Source organism: Meleagris gallopavo, chromosome 4 (genome assembly GCF_000146605.3).
Source record: "Meleagris gallopavo isolate NT-WF06-2002-E0010 breed Aviagen turkey brand Nicholas breeding stock chromosome 4, Turkey_5.1, whole genome shotgun sequence".
NCBI lineage: Eukaryota > Metazoa > Chordata > Aves > Galliformes > Phasianidae > Meleagris > Meleagris gallopavo.
Window position 1 is genome coordinate 65,413,532 of NC_015014.2, and position 27,944 is coordinate 65,441,475.

The 27,944-nt window shown below is 44.8% G+C and overlaps 1 protein-coding gene across 1 annotated transcript; it reads right to left on the minus strand.

The window, feature by feature from the left end:
- Positions 1-24,349, minus strand: LOC104910912 (sodium bicarbonate transporter-like protein 11). Its single transcript, XM_010710649.2, has 3 exons — positions 23,885-24,349; positions 11,405-11,455; positions 1-556 (listed from the first exon to the last, which is right to left on the minus strand). The coding sequence occupies exons 1-3, from the start codon at positions 24,108-24,110 to the stop codon at positions 396-398; spliced, it is 438 nt and encodes a 145-aa protein (XP_010708951.1). The 5' UTR covers positions 24,111-24,349; the 3' UTR covers positions 1-395.
- Between the last annotated feature and the right edge of the window lie 3,595 nt (positions 24,350-27,944).

Genomic DNA, 27,944 nt, shown 5'->3' on the forward strand with positions numbered 1-27,944 from the left:
GCACCAAAAAGAAAATAAATTTCATCTCTCCACCAGTGACCAGCCTGCTACTGCTTTCGCTGCTGCAAAACCCTAGGCTCCAAACTCAGAACCATGTCCCTCCAGGCCTGCCTCAAGCTTTGGGCCATGTTTTAAGAAGCAGGATCTTAATTTTGCAGGGGTGGTTGACAAAGTCACCAAGCCCAACACTGTGCTGTACAGCCCAGGTGGATGCACTGGGGAAGCACTTCATATTTTGGGAGAAAGGGAGAAAAAGGACGATGCAGATGGCTTGAGACCAGCTCAGCAGCCAGTTTTTAGTGGGTTTTCCTTTAACGACACAAAAGAACTTACAACTGAAAACCAAAACGCCCAGAGAGGAGGAGGAGGAACTGCTTTTGTTCCGCCGAGCTCCGTCACTCACCAGCAGTGTTGGGTGGCACCTCCAGGTTGACGTTGACGAAAAATCGGATGCTGTCCCCTGAAACGATGGAGGAGTTCACAGCATCAAAGAGCTCCTCTCCCCCCGTCTCCTCCTTGGCCTCGCAGCCATCGTCCGTGTCACACTTGAGGTACCCTGCCAACGAGAGGGGCATGCAGTTACAACCTTGCCAAGAGCTGTGCTGGGCCCACAACCACGTGGGCACACATACGAACCCATGGCTGCCGATAAGGGCTGAAGGTGCACAGCCTTCATGGCCCCGCAGCTTTGTGAGGGCCTTCTCTGTGTGGTCAAGGGGCAGCTGCCACAGGGAAGAGACACCGAGCTCTCATAAAGGTCCCCAGAGCAGGCAGCAGGGTCAGTGTCCAACACGGCTGCCTTGCAGTCCGGCCACATGCTTGTGGCCTGCAGGAGGGTGGGAGCTCTGGCACCAAGCTGCTGTGCCACCAACGGCCTAACGGCACCAACTGAACCTCCCTGCAGCTCTGCACCAGAGCCTGGAGGAGGAGGGGGGAAGGGGGTGTCAGATTTTAAGGCCCCATTGGTGGAACTGACACATAATGCATCTCCAGGTGCACCTGGAAAGGAGTGTGAGCAGCTGTGTCTCCTCACAAGGATGTGGAAAAGTTAAGGCTCTGCCTGCAGCAAGCCAGGCCTTCAGCAGAATACCACCAAGCAACAGGCTCTCTCAGATCAAGATCTGGATGAAATCTTGGCCTGCAGACCCCAAACATTTGTATTTTTCAGCTGTGCCACTGCCTTAACCCAAGCTGTTCACCCACTCCACACACAGCAGGGCAATCACTGTGCTGCCAATCCAGCAGTTTTAACCCAAGGAAAAAACAGTGGTTTCCAAGGAGATGCAGATGGACAGACTTGGAGCTCCCCACAGAGCTGAGCAGCAGGTCACAGGAGGGGACAGCACAGAGGAAGAGAGACAAGTTTCTTAATTACAGCAGACAACTCCTCACCCTTTTGCAACATTTTAATTAGTTTAACCTAGTTGCATTGAGCAATAAAGCTGGTTTTGCTGTGATGTTTTCTTGCAGAGCAGCTAGAGGATTCTTGTGGTATGCTCTAACTTTGTCCTATTAGAAAAATTAGTGACATCATAGAATGTCATTTTATTATTTTTAACACATTGCTAGGATTATTCAGCAGCTCCTACCCATCTCCTGACAAGTCTCTGATGCCTAATTTGAAGCAGGAAGAATATATTTCATTAGCTCGCTTTGGCCACTGTCACAGAATGAAGACTGTGAGCTTCAAGGCAGAAGATTCAGTGGAAACTCTCAAATATTGATCGATTTTAAAAAGCAAACTTGAATGCAGCAGCACCAAGAGAAGCAGCTAGAAGCAGTGCATACAGTCTTGCAGGGATCTCAAGCCAATTGCTCAGCACAGCAAAAAAACAAAAAAACACACTGAGCAAGTGAAGCCACAAACAGGAACTCTGCAAGGCAGGACAAGGGCTGCAGCCCTTCCTGCTGCTAGCTGCACACCAGTGTGCTCCTCATGAGTGCTCAGCATCTCCCAGGGAGGACTTGGAGGGCACAAGGGGCTCAACAATCTCTCACACAGCTTCTTATTTGCTTATCTGAGGTGTGGGATGCCAGATAAACTCAACCCTCCCTCACCACCTTTGCCTCAATGACTGGAGAAAAACTGACCCATCCAAACTACTCTGAAGGCTTTAAGAAATATCCAAGCTCCTGCTGTCTTCCTTCAGCTCAGACAGCCAGCACTTTGCACCAAGCGTAGTTCTCTGCTGTTGCTGGTGCTTAGGCAGCTGTTTGTATCCCTGTTGTATAAAACAGCCAGAAGAAAAGGGGATGATGAGAGCACAGAAGAGACTTTGGCATCACAGCCACCATCAGGCATGAAACAAGGCTGGCAGATGTACCAGGACCAAGGGGCAGCCTGTGTCCTAGAAGGACAGACATGGTGCCAGTGCTATAAACCCCTGTGCAAACACTTCAGTCCCAAGCAATATGCTAAACCTGGGGTTTGGCTCTTCCGAAATACGTAGTAACCATTACCTCTCCTCACCAATGCAAAGCATTCATTATTGGTGTTAACACCACCCTGATGCCACAAGAACTCAGGCAGCCCTGCAAAGGGAAAAATTAAAAGAAAGATACAATCAGCCTAGGATAAGCCCAAAATCCATGATTCTAGCTTCTCCATCTCAACCATATCCAGGATGGTAGCCTCAGGGAAGATGTCAAAACAGGTCTCACATCTCCATCCTTTATGCTGAGTGGGTCAGACAGAAGGTACATGAAGTGGGATTTAAGCATGCAGCACATGGTTAACCTTTTTCCCCCCTCAACTTATCCCAGCGCAATTAAGGTTCAGGTAAGAACAAAGCAGGAAAGCTTATACATTTGCTGTCCAAGCCCTGAAAGCAGAAAAGACTGGGAATGGGAGAGAAATGGTGCAGGAGCTGAAAGAAGGGCAAGGGTGGAGTAAAATCCCAGGGTTGGGCAGAGGTCAGCGAGGACTCTGGCAAGGGAAGCATCCTCAGTTCCTCCCTCCTTAGGGGAGGAAAGAGCAAAACAAAGGCAGCGGAGCCACACGTCCCTTGGGCAAGGGACAGACAAAAAACACTGCTTGCAAATAATCCCAAACCTGGACTGTACAGGAACTGCACTCCCAGACAGGTGTCTGCTTTATCACTAAACCCACTCCTGTTTTGAATCCAGCAGCTCATTAAATCTGCCAGGTATTAAAACGTGAGCAGCTTATGCCTGTTGAGAGCAGGACCACCTCAAGGTGTATGCATGGCAGATGCACCTTCGCTCCAAGGACAGCACAAACGTCTCCAGCCCTAGCAACTGCTTTCTCCCATCACCCCAATGATCACTGTGTCACTCTACATGACAGGGTCAATGCATAAGACTGAGCACAGCAAGTGCTGCTTCAGCCTCAAATAGAGGGTAGAAACACACTAAATATTTTGCAGTCTGAGCCCAGAGTTAGGAATCAAGGTCAGGATGGCAATCAGCAGAGCCCCCCCAGACCTTGAAAAACATCCTATAGTCAAGAAAATCCCCCTCAGCCCTTTAGGACTCATCTGATAAGGGACAGAAACAGAAAAGCATGAAAAAAGTAGCCAAGAAGAGGTACAATTCTGCAGGAACAAAATCCCCTCTTAACTGCAGGTAGCCAGAACCAGTCTTGACCTTAAGTCCCTCTATGCTTCAGCCCATCACCTGCAATGTGAAAATAAGCCACTACCCCCATTTTACGCAGGTTCTGGGAAGAAAAATGCAGTTTTTCCTCACCATTCTCCACTAAATCACTAAATCATCATCCCACTTTAAGTAAACCATGCCTGGCTCAGAACTGACTTCTTCCACCTCAATATCCATCCCAGTCTCTCTTTTTATTCCCATCAATTTTGTCAGAGCTTTCTCCAGTCCTACTGCTATCAATTATCCAAACATAGACAACATGATTACATTACAGCTTTTTTATTATTATTATTTTCTTTTGAGCTGGTTTGTGAGAACCCTGGGCTCCGACTAGGAGAGCAATGAATTGGCCTGCAACCATTGGAGGTGGCAGTATCTCTCCTGCTGATGTATTAGTAGCACCTGGCAGCTGCAGCAGTAAGATCAGGAATAATATCAGAAAGTACAACTTCATCCCCATACACGTTCCCTAGAAAGGGCTACAGACTCCAAGGAAACAAGGTCCTAAAAAACCTTCTAGGAAAAAAATACAGCTATTTTCCTAATGACATCCCAAGGCTGGATGTAGCTCTGAGCAGCCTAGTCTGGGGGCTGGCAACCTTGCCCACAGCAGGGGAGTTGAAACTAGATGATCTTTGAGGTCCTTTTCAACCCAAGCCATTCTTTGATTCATTCTATGACATCATCCCATATCCCGAGCTATGAGACCCAAGCCAGACACAGCCATATCATAGCCCTCGGGTGTACCTCAGAAGAAAGCACACAGCCAATCATGGTATTAACCAACATCTGCCAGCATGAGGTTAGGTTTGCAAATTCATCCACCCACTAATGCTTCAGTTTAGATATATTGCTTTCCTGTGCTATGCATCCACATAGCTGGAACAGCAGAGCAAATTAGGAAGATGAGAATCAAAGCTCATCAGTAGTTACCTACTTCTGGCAAAATCCCTGCAAAAATTGCAGCCTTTGTTTTTGAAGTGCCACATAATGTTAACACTATGAATACTTAAAGCAGTCTCTTGGAAACAGCAATCTCACCCTCAAGGCAAGATCAACCCTTAACTATCTTCCCAAAGGTAGTCTAAGCTAGAAGTCTGAAAAAACCAAAGTAGTGTTCCCACTTACAGCACCTGTTTTGCACAGCAATGCCAATTCCTTCATCCAAATCCATGCCCCAGCTCCCTGCTCTTTTTCCAAAATGGTAGTGGTCCCCTCTCCTGAAATCTCTTAATGCCAGGAAGCTAAGTGGCATTAGAAGAGATCTTTTGAGCTCAGAGTTGGCAATTCAACAAGATCAGCTCATCACATTTCACATTTAATGAAACAGATGATTTTTTCAGATGATTTTTAATGAAATTTCTAGGCACAGATGGTAGCTAGTTGCAGGATAGTCATTTTTCCAATGCAGCATTGGTCACCTCACCAGAATATCAATTACAATGTGCACTGCTCTCCTGTCAGATTCAGCCAGACATTTTACCCTGGGAAATGCAAAGGCTTTCCTTCCAGCTTCACTGCTTTGGATGGTTGTTTTTTTTGTCACTAATCCTAATCCATTCCAAACTGAAATCAAATGGTTTGCCTCCCTCTTTGCATTTCAAGTCATGAACTTCATATAAGCCAAATACACATCTCTGCCACAGTTAAAATTCAGAGAATCATTAAGGTTGGACAAGACCTCTAAGATCACCAGGTCCAACCATCAACCCATCACCACCACCACCCACTAAACCACGTCCTATAAATCAAGCATAGGATTTTACAGGTTCTTGTTTTGAAAGAGCCTAGAAGCATATCCACTGTCACTCAACTCAAAAGGGAACTCAGATTAATTGTGAGATTAATTATGGCAAGATTAACAATAATAATATATGTCCTACAGCTTTTAAAAGTAAGAGGACACAGAATCATAGAAAGGTTGGGGTTGGAAGGGATCTTTAAGATCATTTAGTTTCAACCCCCCTGCTATAGGCAGGGATACCTCCCACTAGACCAGGCTGCTCAAACAGACATCCAACATCCACTGGGATGTGGGCATTACCCATATCTATCTACAAACTAGTTCTGATGCAGGCATTTAAAATAAGCCACTTCATCTGATTTCTCCAGTCCTGGGGATTTTCAGCTTGCTTTAACCAACAATAGGCATCAATTTTCAAGAAGCACACAAGGTTTTAATTAGCCTAAAGCAACCCCCCCTCCCAAGCTGCAAGTTATCAGAGGGTTTGCTTTGTTTCCTGAACACTGCAGGCTTGTAGATTCACCACATCTCAGAAAACACCCAAATTCCCCTCTGTTAAGTGCAAAAGTAAACACAATAATGGAGCCTCCACCTCCATATTGACCTTTACACGCTGCACAAAAAACGAGGCTCATGTTGCCTCTAAAGGGCAAATAACCTTACACTTGGTTAACACTGGCAGGGATAAAGTAATCAAGGGATGCAGGAGATGGTTAGAAGCATTACCAGTTCTCCAGAAACAAGAATTGAAATAGCATCCCTGCATACTGACAAAAATGCTAATCAGGGTGAGCTTCTGGTCACGCATCATGCTGATTTAGAATCATAGAATCCTTAGAGTTGGAAGGGATCTTTAAAGGTCACCTATTCCAATTCCCCTGCAACGAACAGGGATACGCACAGCTAAATCAGTGTAATTACTAAACGCAAAGTCATTTGAGACAGAAGAGAGCAACTGTATGGATAGAAGAGCAGGTTTTCAGGTAAATGTTTGCCTAGATTTTTCATCTTCCTGCTGAGGTCAATCTTCAAAGCCATTTTTGGTTTGGTGGTTGGTTTTGTGTGTGTTTTGGTAACTCACAAATCTGAAAAGCAGACATGAAAAAACTCCTTCCTAACAAATTGTTTTATGTCAAACAAGAAAAAAATTAGTTCTGCAGCCATAGAACTCCGCTCTCCGAAGGCTGCTATCAAGTCACATTATGCAAGGCTCTCTCCAGAATTAAAATTTTAAGCCACACTAATTAAACAAAGCAGTTCTGCATATAGCTGGATGCCTGCTAGGACATTAAGTTTTTCCTTTGGTTCACAGTTGAGAGATCCCCTGGCAAAGCTCACTATTTTCAGCCTAGGGAGGTTTACCCACCCTGTGGCAAGCAGCCACGTGGAAAGGTTCTGCCAACTTTCTCAGGAGCTGTCCATAGGCCATGATTTTGGACTGCTTAAGGCTTGCTGACAACAAATTGGCAAGAAGGGTCCAGATCTGACTCCTGTGCTTGTGTAAGGAGCTCTCCTTTATTACACGAAATGCTTTTTGCTAGCACAGGCATATGGAATCATTAAGGTTGGAAAAGACCTTTCAGATCCTCAAGTCCACCCCCAAGCAATCCCCACCATGCCCCTCAGTACCACATCTCCATGTTTCTTGGTATGCTACGTTCAGGATACTCTAGCTTCCCACTGCCTCCAGCATGGACTTGAGAGGAGAAAGACATTATCTCTATATACACTACTTGGAGAAGAGCTATAGAGTAGCTGTGCTCAAGGAGGTTTTTCTGTGTTTTGGGGTTAGTTTTGTTTGTTTGTTTGTTTTTGGTTTTTTTTTTGGTAGAGAACATGATTCTTGATCCTGACCAAACTGGATAAATGTGAAATTAACTCAGTGCACTACAATAGTAGAGATGCCCCACTAGGGAATACATTCAAAACATTTCAAAGCATTTGAATGAACACTAGGTCATCTTTGTCAGCTTGCATATAACTTTTCAGAAATACTGGATGGTCCATGCTGACTTCTCTAGATCATTTACATAGGATTTAGAGAGTGTCTTCCAACTCCATTCCCTCTACAGGTAGAGATTGAGAGACAGAAGATCTGGGGAAGTGTTGATGATGTTTCTTGGCTCCAGAGCAATGATTAGGATCCCAACAAGTACAGGTTTGTGGTCTTTTGTAGTAATGACCCCACGGATGTAGATGTCAACCCATTACCTAAGCTTCAAGCCTGCTTCAAGATGACATATTGAACTAAAATTTCCTCAGGTAAAATTAAAACAAGGTAGTGTCTACCAGGTGAGTCACTAGACAAAACCCCAAATCCTCCACATAATAAATATCTCCACTACTGGCCAGCCATAATTTCTCACTTTCCCACTTCCAACCTTATTTCAAGTCTGTCTTTTGTCATGAAGAGCCAGATGGAAGTATAAACTTTCCCCTGCCTCTTCAGTAATAATTCATAACAGAACTGAAAGAACAGATCTGCTACAGAAAACACCCAGGCACTTTTGAATTAATTCCAGTATTGTATTTTGCAGCCAGATTTCTAGGAAATATTGTGAATAATCCAAGTAATTCAGTGGGGCTTTATTTTGTTTAGTTTTTTTTTTATTAAACACAGCAGCACGTGGAATTTCAGTTCTGTATCAGAACCCACAGAAATCAGGAATGTTTGTTTTATTCTATGCCTCCTGATAGAGGGTTCTTAAAAAAAAAAAAAACACTTCTGCAAGAGATCCTCTCAGTCTCTCCATCCATAGGCAGCAGTAGCACATCTCCTGCCCTTAAACTGAACTTCTCATCAGGGGAACCCATTGCAAAAGGATTTGTTTCACGAAGGCATTTAGATTAATCTCCTAGTTGGGCAAACAATTCCAAAACAAAGACAAATCTTAAAAATACACAAATGCACTATACATACTGAACTAACTGCAAGCTGAAAAACAAAAACAAGTAGATAAAATATATCCAAACATCCCAAGCCAGATTGGGGCCCTTCAGCACAACTGCAATTTATTCTGCCAGCAAAACCAATTAATAAGTCAGAGGAGACTAAGCAGTGAGGGATTTGCTCTAGAAGACAAAATTTATGCTGCAATGACTGTTGAGCCAGCTTTAAAACAATGCAGCAATTCAGATATCCTCAGCACTACGCTGGGACTCCTTCCCTGGGATTTTGCACTAGAAAAAACTTTGTTTTCGTATCTTATCATAGAAAGTTCTTGTGTCAATTAAAAAGCTCATCACACATTGGCAGAACTTAATTGCTTGCAGCTAATACTGATGCCTTTAGAGCTAATCCACTCGTAGTGAACATTGGATGCTCACCCTCCTATTCCCTCATTACCTGGGCACAGGAGGTTGATGGCCAAGAAACAAGACAGTGCAGGGTTTGACAAGTTATTCTCAAAACTGATTGCTGAGCTGCATTTCATCAAGAGTCCAATTATCTTTAAGTTTGGATTTGGTCTACAGTCATCTCATTAGTTACTTAAATTTGCCAAGAAAACTCATTTGAGAAAACAACCTGAAGAGTCAAGTAACTTAAATGCACAACCTGCATCAAGACATTACCACAGCGTGCCAGAATTTTTGTTCTTTTTGTGTGAGAAAGGCTCAATTCAGACAAGAGCATGAGTAGAAAACAGATTTTCAGCAAGATGCTGTTGTCAGAAGACAGCTACTAAATGTGATGAAACATGAATCAAAAACAGAACGTGGCCAACAACCACCACCATACCTGCTGTCACACCATGCTCTCCATCATCAGAAGCTTCTAGCTGGGCAGATATGAAATTATTTCCTCATTTTTCCTCTTAACATTGCCACTGCAGAGCAGCTTTCCATTTGGTTCCTCTAGCAGTAGCTGAGAACTGGAGGATGCAATAAAACTGCAATTTGTGCCCAAATGCATGGGCTCCCTTTGATCATCATTCCAGACTATTTTTTTAAACAACAAAGAAGTTAAGCATGTTAACACTTATCAGGAGACCATAAAACGCCCCGAGCTTTCAGAATAACCATATATAAGCATCCATTCTATGGAAATTCCTTCCTGGGCTTTCCTCAGCTCCTCACTATCTAATAAAGAGAGCTACAAATTACTAAATACCACACAAAGTTCCAATCCAGGGGTGTGTTACAAAACACTGTGTTGGTGCCACAGCAGCCATTACCCTTGCTACAATACCTTAAAAGCTGAAATTTCAATTTTAGCTTATGTCTTAACACTGCTGCAGTGTTGTTTAGGACACAAGAGTAAGAAACATTCTCTGGCAAGACCATCTTTGAATAGTGCCTAAGATTTGCCCTAGAACAAAAACATCCTGACTATAAAATATACAAAAAAACCCACATGTATACACAAGATCTCATAAGGAAATAAAAAGAAAGATCAGCAGCACAAAGAGAAAGTATTAAAAGTGTTTTTCAATCATTGGGGGGGAAAAAAAAAGGTGCTAAGCAACCCAAAGGAAGAGTTGATTTTGTTTTGCTTTTTAGTTGTATTTTTTTGCGGTTTGGGGTCTTTGACTTTAAAAAAAAAAAGCTTAATTTTTCTGCTCTTTGAAACTTTCAGGGTGGGGCAAGAGGATATGTAGGTTTGAATGCCAAAAGAGGCTGATCTAAACAAGTGGTGCCAAGAAGCAGCTTAATGATGACAGTTTCCAAACAAGCTGCTTTGCACCAGGTTCAGGGTTGGATATTAGGAAACATTTCCTCTCCAAAAGAGTGGTCAGGCACTAGCACAGCTACCCAAGGAGTGGTGGGGTCACCATCCATGGAGGTGTTCCAGAATCATGCAGATGTGGCACTGAGGGATGTGGTTATGGGCACAGTGGGATGGGAGATCTTGGAGATCTCTACCAGCCTTAGTAATTCTATGAACCTAGCCATCTTTCTGCAACCTGTGTTCTCTATATATATCCTGTGCAGAAACACAAGCCCCCAGTTAAACTAAGGAGTGGAAGGTGACTGATCACCAAGCACTAAACTCTTTCTGAGGGTCAAACACTGTTTTCTGCCCTTCTGTTACTTCATCCAGCCAGCAGAAAGGACCTCTTGGTAGAGCTGACAGTACTTGCTCCCAGTTTCATCCTTTTGCTCCTAGAGATTGGCTCCATATAGCCTGTCAGAAAAGGTGAGTGAGCCCAGAGGAAGTGCTGACAACAGTAATGCTGGATCTACTGCAGCTGCATAGCTGCATCTGGCACATATTCTGCTTCCCCTTCCCAGATGTTAACCTAAAAGCTTGTTCCTGAACTAAGAAAGATGAGCCTTCTGACATATATACACATCTGCAGGCCTCAATAACAAGAGTATTTCAGTCCTTTGGCTTTCATCATTGGGAAATCCTGAATGCTTTGAGTACTATTTCTAAGGGCAAGAAATCCCATGCCTTCAGAGAGCACATCCCACTAGGACCGGCCTTGGGTTGGTAACTCAAAGCAATCTCCAGCATTTCCCCAAAACCAGAAGTTGGAACTTCACTGCACTTCAACTTCAGCTGTATGCAATTTCTGCCCTTCATCATTATAATGCCTTTTAGAGCTCAGCCACCTTTGCTAAGGCAAATGATACAAGCTTACAAATGCCTCAACTTAATGCCAGTTCAAAGAAAAATCCTTGAGAGCATTCTGCACTGAAACATGCATTTGCTGAGACTCTCATGTTTGTCTGATGCTCTTGGCAGAATGTCTCCAAAGGGATCTGACACTTTTGCTTCATCTCCACTCCAAGAAGATTGAAATAAATACACTCACCAGACTGCAATACAGGGAGCCATCCTAGAAGAACTGAGAAAACAAAGCCACCCTGAATAGTCAGTGCTGACAGCGTGAAGGTGATTTACTAATTTGAATATCTAAAACATCTATGGGATATAAAAATGCAGAGTCTGCTTCCAGTTCTAGATTACACAATCACCATGCAAGCCTGCATTGGCATCCTCCTTAAGCTACACATATTTTGTGTCATTTGTTTCAAGTTCTTTGCTCTCCTTTCAATAAAGTGATACAGCACATAAGTCAGTCAAATAATACTTGCCACTCTCTTCAAAGAAGTATCCATTCCTTGACATCGCTGCTGGTGGAGATTCTGAAAAGAGGGGAAAAAAAGGAAGCGCATGAATCTTCATGATGCTGGACGTCTTCACCTTATTGCTATGTTCATTGTAAGCCCAAATTACAGCCCCAAAATACCACAGGCAGAGATCTCCCTCAGTGGCAGCTTTAGCCTTTTGTTTATTGACTTCAGCATTTACCTGAATAACTCATGCAATTGCAATTTCTGCATGAAAACAGGCAGTTTCAGACAACCTGGGCTGGAAGCACAAAATAGCAAGACTGAAGATCAGGACAAGCCTGACTGTATCAGAGTGACCTATTGAATCTGAACAAATGCATGCACAAATAATAGATGCTAATTATCCACGAGGCTCCTTTTTAAAAAACATAAGGCATAATCAAGTCCAGTCCATATCTTACTCATAGATAAAGAGAACCAGTTCAATGTAGCAATAAATTCAGATGAGAACAGGATTTCATATCTTATTCCACTGCTCGTAATCATTAGGACATTCCCAGAGCAGACCTTGGTACTCAAAGACAGGCACCAGAACTCTGCAACCTTTTCAGCCACCAACATCTGTATTAAAGTGGTCTTACAAGCACATCACAAATAGGAGATGACACCAGCCAAGAGCAAATCCACACATAGCAGCAACACAACCAAATCCTGGCAATTCATTCTGGAACACGTTTTGCTTATTAGCGAGTTAGTCCTGCAATTACTGCTGGTAAACTGGGTGCCTAGCATGCACAGAGATATTTCAACAGCATGGGAGCACCTGATATCAAGTCTGGTATCACAGCCTAGTCTGTTTGTTAGCAACGTTCAACAATTCAGACTGTCAGCTAGAAATACCAACTTTTCCCTACAGGTGCATGCTGTTTTATAGCAAGTTAACAAAGCTCTTTGTTTCAAGCCTTATGAGTCAACTGAGCAGTCCCTTGCTAAGCAACTCCTAGATGCCACCTCATTGTATGTAGCTTCCCAGCCAAAATGCAATCAGAAAGAGGAATAGACCTGCTCTATCTTTCCCCACTTCATTAGGCTAATCAAACATTACCTACGCAAGCCTGCGATGAATTTGGGCCAACAAGGAAAGAGGTTTTGCCTGCTTTATTGTTCTACAGATTAGGTTTCCTGCTTTTCGTTTGAGGTATGAGACTATATTTCCCAAAAACCCTCTTTCTATCCCATAACTTTTGACTTACAGATTACGTGCATGATTTTTTTTTTCCCTTTCCCTTTATTGTCACCTTTTCAAGCAATATAATTCATCCTGGTCCACCGGGAGCCTTTGCGCACCAGGCAGACCCAAGTCACACCACTGATGACAGCATCTTCCAACCCTACTGCCTGTTACAGCTCAGCATGGCTCAGAACAGACAGCACGAACTGCCCAGTTCCAGGAGAAACACCCCAATGGTCATTTAACATCACATACAAATCCAAGGGCAATTCAAATGTCTGGTTCAAGAGAGAAACACGATGTTCCAAATTCATCCCAGAACAATGGGCTAGAAGAACAAATGCACTGTGGCCAAGGGGCACCCATTACATGAGTCACTTGTTTCCCTCCACCTGGAAGGGAAGGAGAAGATCCATCCAGGCTGATTAACATGCTAATGATCTAAAGTTTTTTTTTTTTTTTTAAGTAGGCTCTTATTGTGTAATGATTGCATTTACGTATTTCAAAGAAACAAACAAAGTATGCCTAGGCAGATAGATTATCCAAGGAACAGAGGCCATAGTTCCCCCTGGGATAGTATATCAATTTCTCACGTCTATTACGGCTTCTAAGGGAGCCTGAAGCAATGTGTTCATCCATCACTAGGAAGAATGAGACACAGCTTGCTCTTCCTTTAGCTGAACACACCCATTTGTATGGGTCAGATAACACCCAATGAGCAGGATTTCAGAGTCAGACACCTTCTTTAGAAACAACTGCAGCACTGCCTGAGTGGACACAGCCCCATTACAGGAGTCTCTGATCAGGTGGCTTCTTGGATTCAGAAGAGTGAAGAGCATGGTGTGGAATTACTGAGGGCAGTACCATTTCATTAGATGGAACTCATTCCTCTGAGTCACAAACGAGAGATAGTCCTCCAGGCAACGCTCTCAGGCAATTATTTGAGGTGCTGTTTGTTCAGGTGAGTCATAAAACAGAGGTCTTAACCTTGTAATTAAAGATGCAATGGCACATTTAGGAAAAAAATTTGGGCGTTCACCCTACAATGTCCTGCCCCATTAATCTGCCATCTTCCTATGTAACACTGTCCAACAGCACTGATGGTATTTGGTCTTCATAACAGTTGTGCCAGAGCCTTGTGACAAGTTCCACAGAAGGAAGGGCTTACACATATTGACATCAATAACAGTGTGGAACATCCCCAGGAGGCAAAAAGTGATAGGGGTGTTTACACAAGTCCAGATGCTTGCATGAAGCTATAGGACTAAATTAAAGGTCAACACATTCACAGAAGTGGAGGTAGGAAGGGTGAATTGAGGGCTACATTACCTGCATCGCAGAGCATCTAGAGACAGCAAGATACACTCAACTTTTTAACCATGTGGAATAAAGGAGGCATTTGGGAAGGAAGAATATCTTAACATTTACCAAGCTCCACACCTTGACCCTTCAAGCTGTTGGCACAAGCAAAGTAGTATGCCACAAAAAGCTATGCTAAGACCAAGGCCAGCTCAACTGTAGTTAAGTAATTGCTCAGTAGCCATCAGAAAGGCTATATCAGCAAACTCCATATGCCTTTCCTTTCACAAGGCTTACAGGAAGTTTAATTTCTGAGGTCTCAGCTCCTTAGTCATGTTTTGCTCAAGACTGGAGCAATGGGTTTGAGCTGTGCAGAACTGATAGCAAGGCTGTTATCTTTTCAGTGAGGCACATACCCACGTCCTGACACACAGAACTGCATTTCCTCTCCCCATCTCAACTCCACTCCTTGAAATTAAATAAGCTCAACCAAGAGGCCGTTATGAAACATCACTGTAATCAATGTATTTCCTTTGCTGAGGATAGCCTGGCCAGGGACAAGTCTGCAAATACATTAAAGATCAACATTACAGTGCCCCAGGGTTTGCCTGGAGTTACAGAATTGTTTCCATGGAGTATAAATCAGACCCTGCTCCTTTTCAGGCCAAAGGAACAGACCATCCGGGTAGCACTTTGTTATTGCAGGGTGAGAGTTCTCTCCCTGCACCACTTCTACCAGATCTAAACCCATATTACTGTTCTCCCAAGTTTTCCTTTAGATTTCAGCAACTAAAATCCAAGCAAACCCATCTCAGCAAGACATAAGTCCAGTCTTCTAAGGACAAAGCTGGAATACATTACCCTGAGGGGATAAGGTACTCAATACAGCAAGTTCCCTCTCATCCGATACCTATAAGGACAATCACACTCCTCAATTTCTTTTCCCATCCAAAGGTATAAGATGTCATCACCAATTATCTGCCAAAAAAACATGGAATATAGCTCTCTTGATAACTTAGCTGTTTTTAAAGAGAGTTTACTCCAATAGCAACATTTCTACTGCCACCCCACCTAATTCCCGACAAGGATGTCTATTAAATATGACCCAATTGCACAGGCATCAAGACACCACAGTCACTTCTTCAAAGATAAGCTTCTGACTAGTACCTTGTCTCTCTAAGAGCATTGAATTCAAAGGCAAAATAATTGAAGTGCTGCAAAGTGGAAAACAAGGCTTATTTCTCTGAACTCAGGGATACAAGCTTGGATTTCAAAAGCAAGCCACTGCCCTTTGACTTGAAGCCATTGCAGTGACTCAGAGGCACCGAGGGGGAGATGAAGTTCACAGCACTTCTAACAGGTAGGACATTGAGTTTGATGTAGCATGAGGTGCTTGATCTTCAGATTAAGACGATCCATAGTGGGAAGCATCGGGCAAAAAGTGGGCATCCTTCCTGACTTCCTGCATTCTTACCATTTTTACATTTGCATTTAACAACAAAAACAGACAAAACCCTACCGTGCCATCTGCCATTATTAAATTCCTGCGTGAGATACTTCTCAGATCTCTTAATAACCCATTTTAAGTCTCCTGTTTTAAGGTTAGTAATAAGCTCTCTTAAGCCTTGCAATATTAGTGGATTACAAATAAAAACACATTCTCTGGATACTTTGATAACTCAATTAAAATGTTCCGCTGCTGGCATCTTCCAAGTAAACAGCTCTCTGCAGCTCAAGCCTTGTATTGAAGCAAAAGGCAGCTCTAACAAGTTTATAGCATGGGTATTTCTACAAGTGGTACTACAGCCTTTGTGACCCCCCTATATCCCACTTCTTACCTCTTGCAACTGAACAAAACATCCACTCTGTCCTACAGAGAATTAAAGAAAAGCAAATCATTTGAACAGACTTGTAACTGCTTGCTCAAGCGCTCAGCTGAAAAGCCTTTAGATTTTCCCAACTTTCTCTCTGGAGAAATTCCCAGCTCTCATATTAAACAACACTGAATAGCTTGGTTATCTGGAAACAAGTGCTCTGTCCGTAAGACACGCAGTGTTTCAGCTTTGAAGCAAGGTTTTAGGCCACTTCAATTTGAGCTCCATGAACATGTTTGTCAATGCTAAAAGCATCCATCGCTACCACCATAGAATCATTAAGGTTGGAAAAGACCTCTAAGCTCATCAAGCCTAACCCCAACACATCTCCACTGACCATGTCCCTCAGTGCCACATCTCCACAGTTCTTGAACTCACAGAATGGCCAGGGTTGGAAAGGACCTGAAGGATCATGAATCTCAACCCCCCTGCCACAGGCAAGGCCACCAACCTCCCCATTTCATACCAGCCCAGGCTGCCCAGGGCCCCATCTAACCTGGCCTTGAACATCTCCAGGGATGGGGCATCCACAACCTCTCTGGGCAGCTGCTCCAGCACCTTACCAGTCTCATAGTGAAGAACTTCCCCCTGATATCCAACCTCAATCTTCCCTCCCTCAACTTAAAACCATTTCCTCTTGGGACATGGATCTCCCCCATTTCCTCCAGGGACAGCAATTCCACCGCTCCTGGGCAGCCTGTCCCAATACCTGACTACTCTGAGAAGAAATGTTTCCCAGTACCCAATCTGAATCCCCTCTCCCAACTTCATCATGAGACACGTCTTTCCTATGCAGTGAGGTAACTTGCAGTTGGTTGCCCTACCTCACGCTGACACCTGGAACAAGGCCTGCTTTAGTCAGGACCACGGTGTCATTCAAAGCTTAGACCTGACAAGAAAAATATTTCCCTACCCAGGGTTCCACTAAACCACGTAATTTAATATTAATTGCAAGCTCAATCATCATTCTTTGATTCTCTCCACCCATCCATATACTAAAAATGACAGAGCAAGGGACTGCAGCTGCACAGGTGAACAGAGAGCTGCACCATCATCGATGTGATTTGGGAAGGAGAGAAACAATTTGTTTCACATGCCCACTAAATTATATTACTTCCCTCCTCCACCTGAAATCTGCAGAAAAATCAGAGAGAGGTATAAGAAAAAAGAAAAAAAAGAAAAAATCCCAAGAGAAACCTACAGGTTTTTAAAAAAGGATTATTTGGAGCACTGAGTGAAAGGAGACTGCAGTTGGAAGTCTGAAAAATCTCTGTATGCAGCAAGAGCTCAACAGCAGCCAGAGGAAGGAAGCTTCAAACCTCTTTCATAACAACAGCATCACCACAGAGGAGTAGAAAACAAGCTCAACAGGCTGCAAGTCTGATCACACCGACACACTGATCAAGTTCAAAGGGTATCAATATTGCAGGATCTTCCTGCATAGCATTGCTCATGCTTACAAAATAAGATTCGGTAATTTTCATGGAAAACCGAGCAGTAAGGTCTCCTGGTGTAAACATCTGCTGCAAGTTATTTAAAACCATTCAAGTCAGCAAGAATGAATGGACAGCAGCATGTGAGAAGCCGTTTTGCCTCAAGTCACCACTTCTCATTGCCATCTACACAATTAAGGAGATGATCTATTCCCACTTAAACTGCAGAAAGCTGGTGGGAACCCATCTCTTATTGGCAGTCAGAGATGAGGTGTGCCCATATGCTGCTGTTCTGGGCAATAACGATCAACATACAGGACAAAAGCTTAAAGATTTTAGCCATTTTCTCAACACCTAAGAAGCGTGACCAAAAAAAAACAGAAAAACACATAAGAACTGATTGCCCTGATTAAGGGAGGGTAATGTAAGAAAAATAACACTTGTTAATACTTGGCCAAGAACACAGCTGGTAAGCACAGCATACAGGCACTATTGCCTGTGGCAGTCCCAAACCTAGGTTTCTCCTCCTGAAAGCATTCCTTTGCATTAATAAAGGTAGAGGAAAACATGATAGAAAAAGTCAGTATCAGTAAATATCAGCAAAAAGACCTTTTGCAATTCATTAAATGGGCAGTATGAGCACTCATTTACCTCCTAAGTAGTTTCTACCTTGAAGGGATAAAAGTCAAGATCAAATGAAGACTTCTTTTTTAAACTGTGGCTTTACAGCTTTGCTCCCTGTGCAAGCACCACCTAGGGCAGAAGCCTATCAGCATCTCATCCCAAGGGAAAGATGAGAGGCATAAATCTTTTCACAATCATAGAATGGTTTGGATTGGAAGGGACCTCAAGGATCATCAAGCTCCAACCCCCACACTGCAGGCAAGGCCACCAACCTCCACATCTAATATTAGACCAGGCTGCCTATCCAACCTGGCCTTGAACATCTCCAAGGTCCATCCACATCCCCTCTGGGCAGCCTGTTCCAGCACCTCACCACTCTCATCGTAAAGATCCTTTACAAGACAAGCAGAGGAGGCAAAGGGCTTCTGCTTGTCCCCTACTCATCTGAGTGCTACAGCCACTTGTGCCTAAAAGTCTTCCTAACACTGCTTTCCACAGCACTGTTTGAAGAGATGCTATCTTCTTTCAAGACCTTAACCAAATGGGTTTAGTACAACATTTGTGTGCAAACACCTACACCAAATCAATGTGGGAACTCCTGAGGATAATCTAGAAGGCAGTCATAACCCAAGGAGATTTTCATCTACTCCACCCCCTTTACCTTAGTAAGGTTTTAGATAAGTGTTGTCCAGAGCAGGCAGGCAGGAAGTAACCCAACCTTATGGCCAATTGTTGCTCCAGTTAAGAGACTCAAATCCACTGAGACATCATCTTTGCTCTCCTTACATGTAGGCACAGCCACCCAACAGCACTCTATTAAATGTTATATATATATATGTATGTGTATATATGTGTGTATGTGTGTGTGTGTATATATATATATACACACACACACACAGACACACACATACACACACACACACACATATATATATATATAATAAAATACTCCTCTTGCAACAAATCTGTGTCTATGTCACATCCTCTTCCAACTCTTATCTCTAAAAGAAGCATCCCCAAAGGATTTTCCCTGCTTCTCTGCTTCCCCAGATAGTTTATAAAGCCCCATACTCCTACTTATTATTTATTTATTTTATGCCAAGGTCTGGATTACCTCAACCTAAACTCTAAAACTCCTTGAGAAAGCTCAATTTTGTTGGGTTTTGGAAGACACAACATCAACAGTCTGACATCTCCTAAGGTAACACATGGTGTGCTGGAATCACTTGGGTCCAGCTAAAGCATCCACCACAGTATGACCACTCTAGGATGCCAGTCCAGCAACTTTATGGCTCCACAGTTCAGGGAGCATTAAAGCATTTAATCTGGGCCCATACACGAGGAGCTGGATATTCTTCTGATGCAGGGAAGCAGTGAGAGGAGATCTTAAATCGTGCCGTGGTCACTCCAAAACCCTAGAACTCATTTTCACAGTTGCCGGCTGTAAAAATAGAGAACATCACATTGAAAGAATAGAGCAGGAAGCATCCTCCTGCCTGCTCATCACTCCCAGGCAAACTCCCACCCACACACAGGCTCAGAGATCAGACAAGCCTGCTTTCAAAGCATTTTCCTTACTGCATTGAGTAATTCCCCCTCCCCTTCATCCCTTTCCCCAGCTTCCTCCAGAACACCCATTGCAATAAAACTACCTAATGAAAAATAATAGTTGTCACTGTCACAGCTGGCAAGACCTCCTCTCCCCAAAAAAACACAGGCAGAAAGCTGGCACCAGGCTGCCCAGGTTGACTCATCACAATTGAGCTCACCCCAAGCAATTAACATCCGAGGGTGCCTCCCAGAGGTGAGGAGGCAACACTGGGAATTAAGAGCAGTGCAGCTGCTTTGCTCTTCCTCCTTGGACAGGTTTCTCGGCCATCATCTCTTAGGTGACCAAAGCAAGCCACGGAGCTGGGGAACAACAACACTTTGGGATTTGGCTGACAAATGAACAATTTGGGCCATTAGCTTTATTTATTTTTAACTCCCAGGTTTTGCTGGGCCCTCTAAAAATGTGATTTAGGACTTGTAAGGATTTCTTGCATGAGTGTTACCTGGAGAGGAGTGAAAGCAAATACCTCCAGAGATCCCACAAGCTGGCAAAGACCCAAGGACCAACCAGCAGAGGCTTTCCAGTAGACCTTTCCTGAACACTTAAATAATTTAGAAAGCTTTAACTCTTACGGACAGCTTTTCAGATGGCTCTTTTCATTTGCAAGGCCCTACCAAAAAAATCTCATAGCTCCCATTGAAAGAGATACAGCTACAGCCCCAAATCTTGGTCAGGACTGGATATGGGTTGAAAAAGGGTGGTTTTAAAAGGTAAATGTTGTGTTCTTGGTTAAAATTCTTCCCCACGCAGGAGGGTCTTTCAGAGGCCATCAGTGCTGCTGTGTAAAACATGCCAACATTGTTTAAAGTCAGTAGAAATTCCACCTGCTTGGGGCTTAAAGGAATAGAGCTGCTCCCTACAATGGTTCAGATGGATTAAATGCTGTAAAAATTAAGCTGCAAAATGGAAACAAGGAACTACACAACCTGAGGTTTGGGATTCTGGTGGAAGAGGCGCTCCAAGAGCAACAGTACACACTCCACCATTCCCCAGGACACCAGGACCATGTTTGGGAACGTAAAGTACATTACTACAAAGTTTTTATTGCCACTAAGCAGGAAAAATGTTGTTAGAGAGACAGTTGTGGATGACTAAGCTTTGTGTCAAAGTTTATCCTGCACCTCTTCCTACCTCCATTGCCCAAAAAAGCCATCTGAATGGATCAGAAGACCCACTCTCATTCACACAAAGCCACAAGACTGAAACCAAGATCTATACTGAAAGCAAGAAGGGATGAAAGTAGATCGGTTGGCTGGCCACTGCTCACCAAGAACATCAGATTTTCAGCTGTGGAAAGATACCAGGAAATATTTTCAGTCAGGAAAGATACCAAAAGGAAAGCATCCCCCAGTATTAAAAACAGCCTAAAAGAAAAAGCAAAGGCAAGCAGCTGACTCCTTCAGCCTCAGCCCTCCTCACAGAAGTGGTGATTTCATACCCCAACAGGCTCAACAGGATGGCACGGGCAACACCGTAGCATTTCTATATCCAGGAGCCACTAAACAGCAAACAACAGTGACAAGAACAACAACGTGGGCAAGGGGAGAGCCAGCAGCTCCACATCAGTTCTTGCTATCTATCATCAACCCAAAATAAAAACGCTTTGGTCCAGTGATGAAATAATTGCCAACTGACAACACATGTCAGAGTGTTTATCAGTAGGACACTGTTTATGGTTCGTCTGCATGGCTTCCATGGCTACAGCATCAGGAACGATGCTTGCTAGCATTTTACATCACACACATGCATTTTGTTTTCACTCAGCACTGCACTTTCCCCACGTGAAACACATCAGTATGTAAAGCCTCTCTTCCTGCAGGCTGGGGGGATATTTCAGCATTAATTTGAGAAGAAAAACATAAAAGAACAGGCAAGACATGCATAGGAGATGAGCACAAGGTATCTTGCAACTAAACACAACCCCTGAAAGGCAACACTCTGGCTAAAGTAAACTGAATTCAAGAGGTACCCTCCATCCTTAAACACAGCACAGACATCCAGCCCAGCAATAGACAGCATCACCGAGCAGCAGAGCCCACTGAAAATCCATCAAGCACTGCCTTACTTTAGCAAATTAAATAATTCAAGAGCTGGCAGAGCTGCCTTTCTGGATTTCCTGTTCAAACGCATCACCCAGCATCAGCAGTGTTCCAGTATTGCTTCAGACCACAACTTACCTGCACTACTTCTTCAATAGAGATGCTGTTCCCATCCAAACAGCCTCCGCTCCTCTCCTGGCTGCTCTGAGTCAGCTCGCCCAATCCCCAATGCCACTTGCTCAGGTGGCCGAGGCAGCAATGGCTTGTGTTTTTTCAGTGCCTCCAATATTAATCCAGCCAGAGCATCTTTCTCTCTCACTTCCAATTGGCGAGCGGCGGATGGGTGGAGTGAGAGCGTGACCCATTAGCTCCCAGCTGGGCACCCAAACCTAATGCCGGACAAAGGATGCCAGCAAGCTGCTAACTTCACACCACGATGGGATTCGTGTTTTCTCCTCTAGCCCGCACCCAAGATCCGGAGCTATTCTCCTCCAGGAGCAAAGCAGAAAAACAGATTAAAGCAACCCTGCACTTGGGAGCCGGAGCTTTTTGCTGGATGCTGTGCAGAGAAAGCTCATGTGCCTCCTTAAAGAAAAAGGCTTCGTAGCAGCCAGGCTCGACCAGAAGTGAGATGCTGTACCTTGGGAGAGAAGTGCAGGGAAAACAAGAGGATGCAAAGATGCAAAAGGAAGAGAGGGGAGGAAAGCTGCTGCCGAGAAGTGGATATAGTGAATCTCTTAAAGACATCGCTGCTCTACTCTGACTGCACGGCTGCCTCCAATGTCTTTTTCCCAGCACAGGCAACGCAAGGGTTAACGCAGGCATTCAGCAGCAAACTAGGAGCCTTTGCAAGGGAATGGGAAACAGAGCACTAAGTCCGGGCTGTTACAACAAGTTGCAGAAAACAGAGCTGAAGAGAGCTCACCTCATCCAAGGAGGTTTATCACCCAGTCTGATAGCCCAGCACTTTGCTAAGCAGCACCCACAAAGTTCTGGGGGGGGGAGGGGGGCTAGGGAGAAGGGTGAAGATGCCACATCCTCTCCCCCACGCTCCAGCCCGTTCTATTCCTACTGCTTTACTTCCCTTACAATGCAAGATTCTCATTACAGCAAGGCAAGTCTCCCCCAGCTGGATGCTTACAGCCCAGAGTAGCAATCTATTCCAGCCAAGAAGAACGAGGGGGAATAAATCAGCTCCCCAAAACGACATCAAGTCAGCCTCCCAGAAGGCAGAAACCTACGGAAGAAACAAGCAGCAAGTTCTCCAAACACCAGGTCATTGCCATCTCCGAGTCCCGTCGATCACAGCAATCCGAGTTGCTGTAAGTAACAGTCCCCCAGCAATCGTTATTTACCAGGAGGCAGCCAACACTTTCCATGCAGAGGGAGGTGGGGGGAAAGGCATCGCTTTTAGCAGAGGGATTTCGGAGCCACATTGCCCATCCTCACTCCTCCTGCTACAGGCTTGCTTCCGCTGCATGAAACCACAGCTCATGTTTTTAAACACCTCCCACGCATTCTCCCTGCTGAGACTGCTCAGCTGCTCTCCTCCATTTCTTTGCATGCCACCTGACCAGCTTTGCCAGGTGAGGTGCATGGCTGCTGGCTTGTTATTAAGATGTAAAGCAAGTTTGCTTTGAGGGTGGGAGATCTTTGGAGGTCTCCAGCCCAGCAATGCGCTCCAGGCAATGCAGCCTTAAAGCCATATCAAAGCTGCTCAGGACCTCATTTCACCAACTGCAATATCTCTCCTGAAAAAGTTTTTACAAAATATAAACCTTCAGGATGGGCACTCCAAGCAGTCTCAACTCCTACAACAGGATTTACCATTTCCCCATATAGATTCTTTGCAATAACAGCGTTGACAGCTCTGAACCAAACTAACACACATAGAAGGAACTTCCCTGTAGTGCTGAAATCTGCAATAAAGGATCTTAATCACCTATCCCCACGCTTGATAGCTTTAATAACAGTTTAAAAGATAAAGCTGAAAGCAATGCAGCCCTAAAGGTGAAACAAGCCTGCTGAGCCTCCAGCAGGTATTTCAGGTTTTAGACACTGACGGATTCATATCAGTGAATGAGCAAGCTTATAAGACAAAGGACTGCCAAAGAGTGGTTTCTATTTTTATTTTTTTCCATGCTGAGGTTGTTTATCAGCTCCTCTGGTTGAGGTACTCCAGCTGCTCCATGATGGAGGTGGCAGCAGCCAAGCAAGCATCACTAGGAGAGATGTAGAGAAGGGAGCACGCCAACAACCCCACATCAGCACATCCACCAACCCTCCACGCATCACCTCCCGCTTCCATCCACCATCCAACTTCAACCATCTCAGAGGTCATCTCGGCTTCCCAATCCCACCCTCCTCAGTCCCCAGCCCACTCACATACCATCCACCGGCCCGCTCCATCTCTGCGGCACTAAGCGTTGAGGCCACGGGGCCAGGTCCTGTGAAGAGCCAGCACTCGCCCCAAACTGCCCGTAGGGTGAGCGCAGGAAGGTAAGCTGGGGGTAGCAAAAAGAAGCCGGCTCCATGAGGACTGAGAAGAGAGGAGAGCCAGGTACGAAACAAACCGCGTCTGCCTTCACCTCCTTCAGCTGATACTGTTGGGACATGCAGTCTCAGAGCCTTCTTCCCAACAGATTCCTTTCTCAAGAGGAATTAATGCAAAAGGAATAATAAAAGCTTCTTGAGAAGCCCCGTTCCTGCTGTCACGGCCTCACGGAGCGCACTGGAAGGCTGCGTCCCCAGCCTGTATTTAAACGCGCCTCTCAGAAAGCAGAGATGCAGCACAGGAAGAGACAAATTCCAGCCCTGCGTCGGGCTGATAAGCCAGGTTTATAATATTCAAGAAGTATTGGCATTACTACAGTTCCTCCCTCCACCCCTCCCCAACGAGGATCTCGGGCAGTAGCTTGTTGTGCACAATAAGCAAAAAAGCCCAATCTTTAAAAAAAAAAAAGCCTGTTCCGGTGGGAACAGCCAACGCATTGAATAAAACAAACACACGCGTGCTAAACCCTGGGGATGCAATTAGGCTCAGAGCAAGGGAAGAGGCATTCAGCTCCAGGAGACGGAGACAAGCGGGAGGAAAAGGAGAGTAAAGCTTAATCCTGAGGCAGTGCCCCATCAGGTGGGTTTCCCCCCCCCCAAGGGGGTGATCCTGAGCAGTAGCCCCCACTTCTGTGGGGTGCCAGCATCTGAACTGGCACCAGAAAGGAAGAAGAGCTCCTCATTTTCAGCCCTTCCTCCTAATTCTCTCTCCCATTCATCTGCACCTACTGGTAACTCACTCCATCACCTTTACTGGTCAAGTTTGGATATTAGGAAGACTTTCTTAAAGAGCGGTCAAGCATTGGCACAGGCTGCCCAGGAAGGTGGGGGGAAATCACCATCCCTGGAGGTGTTCACGAGCCATGGAGATGTGGCACTGAAGGTTATAGTCAACGGGCACAGCAGGGTTGGGGCTGCTGACCTTAGAGGTCTATCTCACCCATAATGATGCTATGATTCTACCTACACACAGTGTCTCAAAAAAAGCTGCCCAGATGAGATTCAGGTCAATGAATTTCTTGCATTACCAACTGTCCCCATCCACCCCACCATAGGACAGCCATAAGGATGCATACGGTTCCAGCCTTGCAAGCCAGACTTGCTGCAGCTTGCATCAGCTTCAAAGTTGGGAAGCTCAAAAGCACCCATAGGCTCAAGTGTGACATCAGTGTTACCCACTCCAGTGACTTTTCTCCCCTCCTCTTCCTGCAGTTTCTCTGAATGAGAGATGCCCCAAATGCCCTCTGTTCCCTGCACCCTACACAAACCACAGCTGTCATGAGGAACACAGACCCTTCCTCAATAATGGAGGAACATCCAACTTCTGTCCTATTTAATTGCAGGTTAGAGCCGGGGTGAGTTCAGAAAGGAGGAATAGAAAAACCTAGTTAAAAATGTCAGCTGAACGCTTTGATATCAAAGCCAGCACTGACAGATGCAGGACTCTGCTCCTGGGCCAGCACATCACCATGCTCAGCACAAGGGCTTCATGGAGAGCTTATGCTAGAACCATATTTAGGAAGTGACTTTGCAATGAGAAAAGTTCTCCCATTTCACCCAATCCCAGCACAGATTCCTGAAGGAGTTGCTCTGCAAAGTCACAAAACCCTGCTCACACTCAGATGAACTCAAAGGAACGGCCTCAGCACTCTGTTCCCAACCTTTTTGCAGTGTATCATTGCAGAGGACCCCCTCCTCCCGAAGCAGCAACGGCACCACGCCGTGCTCAGCCACCACAAAGGTAGCTGGGATGGAACACATGCTGGATATGTGCTGCACTTGGCAGCCATCTACGTGTTTACAGGGTGGATGACAGTTTCACAATGACAAGTCATTAAAGCATCCCAGACTTACTCCCAGAGAAATCCCACAGAAGGAAATGGGACTTCTCCAGAAGTGGTTTTGCACTTGGACGATGCTCGGTAGCTCCAGTGACACCTAAGCTCAAGTCATTGAAAGCTTTTGGATAGCACAGCTGCCACCGGGGCTTCCTAGAGAAGCACAATGTAAGAATAACTCAGTGGGGAAAAAGAAATAAATGAGATTTCTCCTTAGATACGGTTTTGGAGTTGTCTTTAGGCATAGAGCCCACGTGCAGAGCATCACCATGGCTCAGCAAAGGCAATATTCGAAGTTTCCACATTCCATAGGGTCTAACAGGCAATAACATGGCACCAATCAAACCTCACAGCTCCCTTCAGCAAGAAATACCAAACTTATCAGTAAAACTTATTTTTGGAGGTTGCACAGAGTGCTTCTGGCTTTGAAAGAATCCAAAACAAGACACCCTCATTTTTGCTTTGAATCATTGAATGGCTTGGGTTGGAAGGATCCCCAAGGATATCAACTCAAAGATGAAGCTTGCTTTAAGAACCATTCATAGCCTCGAGTGATTTTATTATAGCTTTACTGTAAGTCCAGGCACTCTGGGTTTGCACACAGCTCTTCGTTACCACTTGGGGAGTCAAGTGAGCACCACAGTGAAAAGCCCCACTCATACTTCAGGCTCTATTCGTTTAAACGAGCTGAAGTGCTCCAACTGCCAAGGAACAACAGGAGAGCCAGAGAGGAACTTCCACTGTGGTACAGAACTCTTGAGGAGAAGCAACCACACAAAAGCCACAGATGTTTCAGAACCAGAAGCTGTGGCTACGATGGATTGGCCAATGCATCCCAGTTATAGCAGGGGAACAACAGCACGCAGGGATGGCAGCAGTGACTGAGGCTGACAAGACTGAAAGCATTGCATCACCATTTCCTTTTAACCTAAACCTACCCAAGAACAAAACAGACCCAGAACCAACTCCAGCATCTCAGGTGAGATGGCTGAAATGCTTGCACAGCCCTGGGTCAACCAGTTTATCCCATCTTTCAGCCACACCGTGGGATGGGAACTGTACTCAGGAGAGGCAAGGCTACGCTTACAACTCGAGAAAACCCAAAGGTTTATAGACAAATCTTGCATAGGAAGACATCACAGCAGCTTGGAAAGAGTTTATATGCTCCCAAATAGGCACTGCTTGTGTGCACCTTGCTGCTGCTCAGCCATCACCATCAAGTTATAATGACAGCCCTGGACACAAAAAAACAACAGTACAGGAAGTTTTGAGGAAATGCATCAGAACTGAAGCAACCTTTCTTTCCTTCCTTAAACAGAGGTACAGCCCTCCCTCCCCAAGCTGAGATCCCAGAGTGAAATCTATAGCCCATTTTCCCTGATCACAGCTTTGCAGGCAAAGCTGTTGTGCCACCTACAGTTGCTTTTCCACCCGAACAAACTTCTCTATGCAAACTCAACTCCCCGTCATTTAATTTAGTGACAAACCAGCACGAATGCAGCCACTCTGAGTAAGGAAGCACTCCCTTTGGGGAGGAAAACACTGCAGAAGGAAACTTAAAAGTTGAGCAAAAGCCAAAGAGCGCAACTCAGCACGCATTTAAATCCACCCGGTTGCAAGCACTGCAAATTGAAGCTCACAAACACATTGCTGGGGTCCTGCCAACAAGCACCGCTGTCCGAGTACCTCTGATCGTTCAGCTCAAGCTGCTTAACTTTTCTTTTTTTTTTTAAATTATTACTATTAATTACATCATTGTCAAAGTGAAGCCAAACGACCGCATCCGCAAACAGAGCACCGGAGTGGAGCTAACAGCAAGCCATGCCCTCCTCCCACTTGAGGTATAAACAAAGCACACAAAGAGGGGAAAAAAACACCTAAACAACAAAAGGTCCCGAATTTAAATCGCTCCTTCATCCTCTTCCACACTGTATTTGTGCCCTCTGAGTTTATCCATCCCAAATCCGTGCCCGCTCGGTGTAAGCAGCTCGGTGCTGTCCAGCGAGCCCAGATGCAAAGTGTCATCACCTCCTCAAAACAACAGCCGGCTCCCATCCA